Here is an 11552-nt window from a genome sequence, read left to right as displayed (position 1 = left end):
TTTATCAAGGCTCAACTTTGCATTTGAATGTTTCCAGTAGGCTATAGAAAGATACTGATAACATTCCTATCTACTGATGAGATTAACCAAAGGTTTCTATACAGTTCCTTTATGGGTTCATGCATTTGAATATTAGAAATACAGTTGAACATCCATTTAGCACAATATGGACAGATAATGTATATTTGAAATTATTTGTGTTATTAGTTACCAGGTCCTTAAACTAAGTTTGCCTTGAAATGCGAAGAAGGAATTTTAGAATTTAGAACTAATATTCATTGACTAAGGCTTAGACCCTTTATGTGTATACGCATGTACTTTGCATAAATCTAGAAGGTTGGTGCCATCATCCCTGTATAATACCTAGGGTAGCAGGGTTAGACTGGTTAGGTAATAATGCACCCAAGATCACCAGCTGCTAGGCTGAAAACTTTACTTATAAGTATTTAATCTTCAACTTCAGGGATACTTAAAAAAAATTGTACTCTCAAAGTATTTAGGTCCTGGGATTCAACTTCTTTTCATTTTCCCTTTTAACAGTTCTTGAAATAAAAAATCAAGTAGCAACTAAGTTAGTCCTGCCCATTTTTATGCTATTTTTGAAATGCTTAAGAGCAGAGATTATAAAACCAAGTTGCTTGTGTTTGAATCCTGGCTTTGCCCCTTACTAGCTATGTGAACTAACCTGTGTGCCTTAGTATCCTGTCCCTCAAAGGGCAGTTATAAGAATTAAAGCATATGTATGTGTATAAAAAACTTTTTCACAGAATAAGCACTATGTACAAGTTTTATTACTCAAAACCTCTGCATTAAAATCTGATAATCTCTACAAGTATGTTGATCAATCTGTACTACTTAGCCCTTGAATTCAGCCAATATTTTTAAGACATGATAAAATGATGTGATTATAAAATGCTAGGAATATATTCAGAAGAATGTTTATAGGTATTTTTTTGTATGCCTATCTTGAATCATAAGGTATACTATTAAAACCAAGTCTTCAGTATTAGTGAATATATACAAACATATAGTCACTGTAGTCTGGTGGATCCAGTACTACTTTCTGGTGTGATTACTATGCAGCATGATGATGATCATTGTCAATTTGATCTACAGATTGTGAGATACCACAAGAGTCATGTTTCAGCTTTTTTCAGTGTGTGAAATGTTAGCATACTGAACTGAAGTATTTATGAATGTTTGTAAAGCTTTATTGAATTCTCATAATAGAAGCACTGTTGAACTTAAATTTAATGACTCAGAGCATACAGTCATTTAATTCATAAGCATTTTCTTTTACATTCTTGTTTTACCACTGTATTCAGACCAAGGGTTTAAAGTGGTAGAACATCTTTTGAGAGTAATAAGGTGATTCCCCCCTCCCATAACCATCAATTTATTGTGATTGTTATTCTAATTTACATTCTTTTTATGTCTTGGTGAAAAGAGTTGTGGTCTGCAATTAGGTGGAGTGTTCTATAAATGTCACTTAGATCCAGCTGACTGATGTTTAGTTCTGTATTGATTTTCTGTATTTATACTAGTTCTCTTACAAAGAGAAGGATGTTAAAATCTAATTGTACATTAGTTTTTCCTTTTGTTTTAGCTTCATGTATTTTGAATCTGTTAAGTACATACAAACTTAGGATTCTTATGTCTTCTTGGAAACTGGAACCTTTTATTTAGAAAGTGATATTTATATAGTTATATAGTTACTCCAGCTTTTAGAATTTTATTTACATGGTGTATCTTTTTTCCATCCTTTTAACATCATTTGAACTAAGTTTCTTATAGACGGCGTGTAGTTGGGTTATGTTTGTTTCCCCAGATGTCTTTTCATTGATGTGTTTAGACTGTTTACATTTAGTTCTACCATCTCATGTGCTTTGTTCCTTTGTTTCCCTTTTAGGTTATTTGGAGATTAAGTATTCCATTTAAATTAATCTATTGGTTTGATGTTTTAAATATCCAAGAGTGAACATTTTCTTTCAACTACTATACTCTCACCTGTTGCCATTTTCTCATATAAATAGTGTAAATGCTCTCGTTTAGGTAGCTCCGCTTCTGGAGTTGAGGGAATTTCAAAATCAGAGGAGCTCTGTGAATCTGCCTGTGTGCTAAGATTTAGTGACCTGTTTTTCTCAGGTATATGTTTCCCACCACTCAGAGGAGTTGGTTCTCCAACATTAGGAGTTGTAGTTACTTCCGGATCTCTGCTTTTTAAATCAGAGTAAGTATCCTTTGGGCAAAGTACATTTTGTTCCATCTGAGAGGTAGGAATATTTTCTTTGTCTTTTGATCTGTAGGCACCTTTGTTCAAAGTGGTAATATCCCCAATGTTTTTCTCTTGGGAAGATAACAAAACAGTATCAGATTGGCTATCCCATCCTTGACTTCCTTGTTCCGTTATGTGTGTTGACTGAGAAGAATTCTGGGAGGAGATGTGGGTTGATTCTCCATCAGAGTCGCTGAAAAGCTTGGGTGACTGAGATCCTCTTGTCTCTGTGGAGGAAGGCAAGTTTTCCAAACCCTCATCTGTGATGTCATCTTTTCTTTTAAAGAATACTTCCCACTGTGGTACATCCACATCAGCCTTTTGCTGGGGAAGTGTTACAGGGCCCACATCTTCTTGCACTGAAGATGGGATTTCTGATTCTTCTTCACTTTCACTGTTAGATTCTTCACAATCTATAAAATTGGTCAAAAGAGAGTTTTGTATATTCTCTGTTTTGAAACATCCTGTGCTTTTTCTGAGTTCTTCAGGCTGGTTTTGTGATATTGCAGTCATTGAAAATACCTCAGGGTGAAGAGTTAGCTGGTATGGAACCTTGTGCCTTAATGGTACTGGCAGAGGGTCATCAAAGAGTTCATCCTCCTCTTCTGTAGAACAATTTAAAAAATTATAAGGAATGAGGTAAAGAGTCAATTTCTGCTTTCAATGAAAATTTAATCTGTAGCATTTACCAGTGGTTTTAATTCTTGGAACAGCAAAATATGGGAAGGCTACTGTTTTTCAAAGATAAATTAAAAGGCCTCTTATTGGGATATCCTGAACAATCTATCATTCTTTTTGGAATTTTATAATGCCATACTATGAGTTGAGAATATAGGTCAAGAGGCTCTTAAATCTGACTGGTCATTAGGATAATAGGGAGAACTTAAAAAAAAACTTTCTAGGTTCATTCCAGAGATTGTCTGAGAAGTCTAGACCAAATAAACTTTTGCAGCTGGTTCTGCTCATCAGCCAGGTTTACAAACCCTGTGTGCTTTGCAAATGGTAGGTGCTCAGTGGGTTGGCTACTTTAATAAAACATTGGTTCCCCCCCACTATTTATAGTTTGCGCACAACACCATAACAGATACTGGGGGTATCAACTTTAACCAAAATAGCAGATAAGCCCAATTAAGTGTCAAGAACTAAGTCAACATTTTACTGATTTTTCAGCATGCCAAATCAGCATATAGTAACAAAACAGTATCAGATTGGCTATTTAAGATTAGGCAGTCGTTCTTACTTGGCAAATTAAATTCTCATAAATGAATAAAATGTCCATAAATTAAAGGCACAGAGAGGGAAACAAGTATTTTCCCACTTTCTGAAGGCATCAAGGCAGGAAATTAAATGCAGCAACTTATTCTACTAATTATGGTGTTAACTTATAATATTCTAGTTTTAATTTCTTAATTGCTTTCCCAGTAATAAAGATGAAGCTAAATACTAGTTTAATGAACCATGAGACCATCATCCAGCTCCCCTTTTACCAATAAGGAGAAAATATCCAGAGAAAAGGCATGCCAATACCAAACCCTTTTTTTTTTTTTCCCCTTAATTTTGGGAAAGGGTCTTACTCAATTGCTCAGTCTGGCCTTGAACTTTGGATCCTCCTGCTTCAGCCTCCCAAATTGCTGGGATTACAGGCATATGCCACCATGCCCAGCCTGAAGCTAATTCTTAATGTCCATTGTTTCATTTAGGATTTATGATTGATTTTAGCCTTCATTCCTAAAGGACTTAAGGTGACTAAAACATCTAGCTACTACATTTAGAATCATGCTAGTCTCCAGAATATAGCTTTATCTTTAAAGTCATGGGCTATATATTTTACTTCTGCCATGAGTCATCTTTTTATGAAATCAAAGTTGGACAACTCTGTCCTAGATCAGCATCTATACCAGTATCATGTTACAACTGTATAATCCTTTGTCACATTTTCATGCCACCTTACCCGTGTGCATCTAAAAAGCAAAGTTTATATACTCTTAAAAGTTTAACACTGTGTACTATTCTGTAACTATATGAAATTTTAAACTATGAAAATAGGCATAACAGAAAATATCACTATTCAATTATTGAAAATTCTTAGAATTTATGAATACTGATAATAAAAACACCTAAACTCAAAGGAAAAAAAGGACAGATGCCATAAATGTTTGTAAAAAATTGATAATCATACTAGAAAGCAATTTGATAATTTAACCCAATAGTTATCACAATTATAAAACAAACTGACAATATTCATGTAACTCAAAGATTATAATGGAAAGTATGCAACCATTCTTTTTGAAGAGTAAAATTTTCCAGTAAAATGTGTGAAGTGAAAAATAGGTATATACACATGTATGAGGGGAAAGGGGGAAGTACATTAAAATACTAATCAAAATAATTTACCCATACAAATAAGAGAAAATCTAGGAATAAATATAATAGAAGCAAGCATTAAATATGAACCAGTGGCCAGATAGAAAAGATAATCATAGAAAACAAGTATGGATTGAGTAAATGCAGAAAAGGTATGTGCTTTTTTAAAAAGAATTTCAGCTTCCAGTGTACCAGTTAATCTTCAGATGGAACCTCTAAGGAGTAATTAAGATTAAATGGAGTCATGAGGATAGGGCCCTGATCTGGCAGGATTAGTGTCCTAAGAAGAACTCTCTAGTTCTGAAGTACTTGTACCTTGTGGGCACAAAAGAGGATGGCTAATGAAAGCCAAGAGCAGGGGCCTCAGAATGAAATGTACCTTGCCAGCCTTCAGTACTGTGAGAAATAAATCTCTTGTTTAAACCACCCAATCTGGTTTTTTGTTACAGCAGCTCAAGCAAAATAAAGATACCATATGACTCAAATTCTAAGTGTATACCCAAGAAAAATAAAAACACCTGTGAAACAGCAATGGAGTACACTGTAGTATAGTGGGTGTTAACCAAGTGAATGGGAGCTGCAACTCATTGCCCAGGATCATAAGAGAATGTGGAACTTGCCAGATTAGGAAAAGATCAAATTTAAAATGCAGTGCATTTTGCATGATTGTAAAGTTGGAACCATATAAAACATTGCTAAGATAAATTACAGATGGCAAGTAAATGCTGTATTCATTAATCTGAAAATTCAATATTTAGATGTCAATTATTCCCAATCGATAAACAGATCTAACAGTTCCCATCAAAATCTCAGGCAAGAATATTTTTATACATATTGGCAAGATGATTATAAAATCATATGAAAATGAAAAGGACTTGGACTAGGCAAAATAACAGAAAAAGAACAAAGTTGGGAAACTTGGCATTACCTGACTTTAAGATAGATGGTTTTGGTGTCAAGATAGAGATCATGGCTCTAACAAAGTCCAGAAATAGACCCAAGCATATATGATAAACTGATTTTCAACAAGTGCAAAGGCATTTTAGTGGAGAAGAAATGGTTCAAGAACATTTGGCTATTCATATACAAAAGTTCCAAAAACAGGAAATTACCTTAGATCTGTATTTGTACCATATAAAAAAATTATCCAGAACAGAATTACATATCTAAATGTAAAACCTAAAATTGACAACTAGAAGAAAACAAGAAAATTTTGTGACCTCAGGTAAAGACTTATTTTACAAAAAAACCTAAAAATTGATAAATTTAACCTTCTCTTTAAAAGACTGCAAAGATGAAAATGGGAGAAAATGTTGCAAAGCATACATCTGATTTTTAAAAATAAAAATTTAAAAATAGGTAAATAAATAGACACGTGATAGTTAATTTTATGTCACCTGGACTACATTAAGAAATACCTAGAAACTTGGTAAAGCAGCATTTTGGTTGTGACACAGAAGAGATTAGTGAGTACATAAGGTGAGGAAGATGTGCCCTCAATGCCAATGTGGAGGCACCACCCAACTAACTGGAGACCTGCAGAGACCATAACAGAAAAGGCAAGTGTCTATCTCCTGAAGCTGGAATACTCTTCCTCCGTTGGACAGCAGAACTCCAGGCTTCTGGCTTTTCATTTCTAGGACTTAAAGCCCAGTTCCCCCACCAAACGTGAGTTCTTGCCACCTGGCGAGTTCTCAGATCTTCCATCTCCAAATTGAGTTATATAACTTCCCTGGTTCTAAGGCCTGCAAACTTGGACTGAGCCATGCTGTTGACATTCCAAGGTCACTTAGCTTTGCTGGCTTCCATAATCGCATGAGCCAATTCCCCTACTAAATCCCCTCATCCTGTTGGTTCTGTCTCTGGAGAACCCTAATTCGACATTTCACCAGTGAGAAGATACTTGGGTGGCTAACACACATTAAAAGATGTTTCACCTTTCAAGTCATTAGAGAAATGCAAGTTAAAACTGTAAAGAGATATCACTAGATACTTCTTAGGGTATGTAAAATTAAGTCTAGCTGGGCAGTGGTGCATACCTGAATCCCAGTGACTCAAGAAGTTAAGGATAGAGGATTGCAAGTTCAAGGCCAGCCTCAGCAACTGTCTCAAAAGTAAAAAGGTCTGGGGATGTGGCTTAATGGTAAAGTACCCCTGGGTTCAATCCCTAGTACCAAAAAAAAAAAAAATAATAATAATCTAACCAAGTGAAGTATCAGCAACAGTGTAAAGCAACTGGAACTCAGACACTTCTGGTAAGAATGCAAAATGATCGAACCACTTAGGAAAACAAGTTGGCAGTTTCTTAAAGATAGAGCTACCATATGATCCACTCCTAGGTATGAAAGCCTATGTCTATACAAAAGTTTGTACACAAATGTTCATAGCAGCTTACTTTGTAATAACCAAACACAGGAGACAACCCAAATGTGTATCAACAAGTGAATGGATCAAAAATTATAGTGTAGCCATGCAGTGGAAAATAATAAACTACTAATACATGTGACAATATGAACGAATGTCAAATGTACAGAGTGAAATAAGGAGGTATACTAAAATAAAATGACAGAAAGCACTTGCCTTGGCGTGGGGAAAAAGGAATCACAAGTACCATAAGTAAACTTGGGGCTGATGGAAATTTTTATATCTTAATTATAACCGTAGATATTAAAGTATGCATATATAAGAATTTATCAAATTGTATACCTTACGCATGTGTGATTTATGGTATATCAGTTATACCTCAGTGAAGCCATTTTTTTTAAAAAACTAAGTTTGTATATAAGAATTAGAAGATGACATGACTTACCATTTGAAACTAATTCAACTCTTTTCTACGACCTTTTCATTATTGAAACCAAAACAAATGTGCTTTTTCAGAAACCAATAATAGGATTACAGTCTCAGTCCTAGAACTGGCATCTCTGTTTCTGCATTAGATTCCAAATGAGCAGAAATGTAGAAGCAGAGATGGGAGAGACAGACCTAGGTTCAAATCCCAACCCTTTCACTTACTTCCTGCCAGACCTTGGTGGATTTTCTTTTCTCCTTAGGGCTGAGGACAGAACTTAGGGCCTTGTACTTGCTGGGCAAGCACTGTACCACTGAGGGGGGATTTTTTAATCTTCTAAGCTCCAGATTCCTTACAAGCAGGGATGGTACTGCTTATAACTTTAGTGGTTTAGTTGCTATATATGTAAAATAGCAGCCATATAATAGATGTTCAAAAAGAAGTGTTAGCATATATTCACTATATGGTATAGTAACTGACTCTCCACCAAAGGAATAAAATTCCAGAATCCTAATCATGCAATATGGCTGCTGTAAACCAGGAAAGCTTCACTCGGAATCTAAAGTTCTGATTTCTACTTCAGAACTTACCTCTAAAAAATGAAAGTAGTGATGAAAGAAGGTAATATAGAGAAAAGCCATCGATTTTCTCCACCACTGATCAGCCTGATGAGAAATTTCAACAGTGTCTTATTTTCAGTCTTTGTATTTTGAAGGAAATGTTCAGAGGTAACAACACAGCCTCTCCTTGGGGTCTCTACCAGTCACAGGGCATGTTCTCAGCTGAGAACACCTTGCAATATTCAACAAGTTTTCACCACTTATTTCATAACCTGGGAAGGACATCAGACTCCTGACTTCCTGAAGACAGGAAAGCAAAGCTCTTCCTGAGACCATGTGACCTATCTGTAGTACAGTGGAGCCCATGTCACTCCCAGACCAGAACACCCTGAAAAGCATCTTTGCAGGAAACCCACACTACTGATCCCAGGACCATTATTCTTACCTGAGTCTACTTGGATTGTTCTAGCTCTCTTCAGTTTTCCAAGTGGTTTATACTTTGGCTGAATACTTTGGGAAGACCTGCATAAAGGCTTTAAGCTGAAATAAATCAGAATATTTAACTATTCCTTTTGGAAAAGCTGCTGGAAAATAAGTATTATTTATAAAGACCACAAACATGACTATAGGGGAAATCTTACAACTTTTTTTAACTGAAAGAGTTTATTAAAAAATCACTTTAATATAATAAACTGGTAAACACAAGTTCTTAAATACAACCCAGAAATACCTACCTGTTAAGATTAAGGGAAACAAAACTTAGATCTTCACTCTTGTAATGCAGAAAAGTAGGTCCCTGTCCTAAAACACTATTAAGTAATACAATGCCTCCTTCCAGCATTCAGGGAATACAGGATAGCTAGCTGCTTCCCCTTCCCTGTTTAATGGGATTTATTTATATCTTGCAATAATCTTGCAAATCTCATATATTTATCTCTTCATTCTGGAGCCACAGACTGAAAGTGAAGATAAATAAAATGAGAAAGTGTCCTACCCTTCATAGAGGGCAGCATTGCTAACTGCTTCCTTGAGGATTGCCAGAAGCCTTGAGGATTACATATAACATACCATTTGGAGAGAGCCGTGAAGCTCCCAAACTGAAATTTATGTTTAGCCACACCCACTTGACATTCTCACTCCTCTTCACACATTCTGTTCCATCGCTCCAGACCCTTGGCTCTGTTACTACTTCTTACAGTCATTTTAACTACTCTCCTTTGGTAACTTTGAAAGTGAGGAGGTTCTCCCCCTACCTGCCTGCAACAGAACTGCCTGATAGAAATGCAAGATGCGAGAAGAGGAAATTACCAAGCACTCCAACTGATTCTTAAATGTATTCAAGATTAATTACATAAGGCATTTTACATCTTGGCTTTTTTAATATCAAGCCTCTTAACATCTTGTCTGTACCCTGAACTGTCAAACTTTTTTTTTTTTTTTTTTTTTTTTTGGTACCATAGAGTCCTTGTGTGGCACAGGGACACAACCACAGAGCCACATCCACAGCCCTTTTTATTTTGAGACAGGGTCTAAGTTGGTTAGGGCCTTGCTAAATTGCTAGGGCTAGCCTCGAACTTGTGATCCTCCTGCCTCAGCCTCCCGAGTTACAGGGATTACAGAGGTGTATCACCATGCTCAACACTATCAAACTTTTTAAAGAATAGTCTACCCCAGAGTTCTCCTTTTCTTCTTTTTTTTTTGGTGGTGCTGGGGATTTGAACCCAGGGCTTTGTGCTTACCAGGCAAGCACTATACCAACTGAGCTATATCCCCAGCTCCATTTCTAAAATAATAATAATCTGGCTTCCAATTCACAAGTCTATTGAAATTGCTCTCAGTAGGCACATACAAATGACCTAATAACCAAGGCAACAGGAGTAACATGAATGTCATAAATAGTAACTACTCACATTTCTCTAACTTTATCCACAGTTGTGCCCAGTGGGATGACATTTGGATATGCATTCACAGGACAAATGTAGCTTAAGAAATCTTTAATCTAGAAGAAGGAAAATAAAATGGATCAACTATCTCTATGATGACAACACAAAAGAGTTTTTGCAAATGGAATGACAAGGGCACAGAGTGAAAATTAGCATCTGACTTTCCAAATAAAGCATCATATCAAGAGATGAGAGCTCGGGAGTTGCCATTAACTCTATATTAAAATAAAAGGCTACCTTAAGAAAGGTGGGGAGGTCTATTCCTCAGGCATTATATAAGGATAGAAATATAGTAAGATCGAACCTATACCCAGAAATGTTTCACTATTTCTGAGACTCCTTACAGAGGAATACCCTTTCTTGTACAAGTTGACAATCTGTCTAAACAAAATACACTAATACAACCAATTCTCAGTATTTGCAGGGAATTACATTCTATAAAGTCAACACAAACACTGAATTAGAGGATACCAAGCCACTGCTTCTAGGAAGGAAAATGGTACATAGATTCCTGAAAGCCCTGTTGATATCTTTGTCAACCAATCAACATATACTCTTGTTTTATATGTATTTGTTTAAAGACACCTTGTTTAACACTGATGATTCCTTAACATTGAACTCACAGCAAATAGCACTGAAACTCAATCCTAAAAATCTGATGTGTATTTTTTTTTTTTTTTAAGTAGGGATTGAACTCAGGCTGCTTCACCACAACCCTAGCCCTTCTAGCCCTTTTTATTTTGAGACAGGGTCTCACTAAGTTGCTTAGGGCTTTGCTAAGTTGCTGAGGCTGACTTTGAATTTGCAATCCTCCTGCCTCACCCTCCCCAGCCGCTGGGATTACAGGCATGCACCATCATGCATGTTTTCACCATAAGGTACATCACAGCCTTCATTTGCTCAGGAATCTAGACAGTACTTCATTCAGCACTACACTTGAATGCCATTTTAAATTGCAAAATCACCAAGAAAAAGCACAAAAATATGAAAGAAGTGGCATTCTATAGACTACAAAAAGGACATCTGTTTATAGTATGAGAGCTAAACCAAGAAAACAGAGTGCCACATTGTTCACCTACCGCGTGAAAAGTGCATATGAAGTGACTCAAATTTCTCACCACTGTCCACATCTGCAACTGACTCCTGAAGTATTGATATTGAGGTTACAGATAAATAGTGGTGAGCAAATGAACTCGGAAATAAGGAGTTCATGAATAATGAGAATCAACTGTTACTAGAAAAAAAAATGAAATGCAATGAGACTTAAACAGAAAGAGATGCCTCTGAAAGTCAAGGGTACTGTTATTGATGATGAAGACTCAAGTATTGCCAACAGTAGGTTATGAGTTTGCAGGATCCTCTTACCTCACTATAGGAGGAGTGGAAAGAAAAGCAAGCTCTATATGAACTCTCTCCAGTCCTAAAGGAAAATGAAAGCAAAAGTTAAAAAGGTCATTTAGTACAACTAAAAGTCCTGACCTTTAGGTTATTCCAGTATGAAATCACACAACAATCAGGAATTTTTTATTAGGAGTAGACTTTTTCCAGAACTGAAAAATCTGTAGACATTCTAAACAGCCAAAGTCAAGGAAATATGATGATATCATTATGGAAACTCT

At 36.0% G+C, this 11552-nt stretch overlaps 1 protein-coding gene across 3 annotated transcripts in view; it reads right to left on the bottom strand.

Moving 5' to 3' along the window:
- Positions 1–1901: 1901 nt before the first annotated feature.
- Positions 1902–11552, bottom strand: part of DCLRE1C (DNA cross-link repair 1C) — a 30678-nt gene continuing 21027 nt past the window's right edge. For 2 of the 3 annotated variants that reach the window (XM_079106917.1, XM_079106919.1), the window contains 4 exons: positions 11299–11353; positions 9901–9989; positions 8436–8530; positions 1902–2880 (listed from right to left, as the gene is read on the bottom strand). In XM_079106917.1, the coding sequence (XP_078963043.1) occupies positions 1961–2880; positions 8436–8530; positions 9901–9989; positions 11299–11353 (1159 nt within the window). In that variant the 3' untranslated portion in view covers positions 1902–1960. The remainder of the gene's footprint in view (positions 2881–8435; positions 8531–9900; positions 9990–11298; positions 11354–11552) is intronic. The other variant, XM_079106918.1, reaches the window with a different exon arrangement.

This window comes from Sciurus vulgaris (assembly GCF_902686455.1).
Source record: "Sciurus vulgaris genome assembly, chromosome: 12".
In the NCBI taxonomy this organism is placed as follows: Eukaryota; Metazoa; Chordata; class Mammalia; order Rodentia; family Sciuridae; genus Sciurus; species Sciurus vulgaris.
Note: the sequence above shows the minus strand (reverse complement) of the source record. Positions and strands in the feature narration are given on the sequence as shown.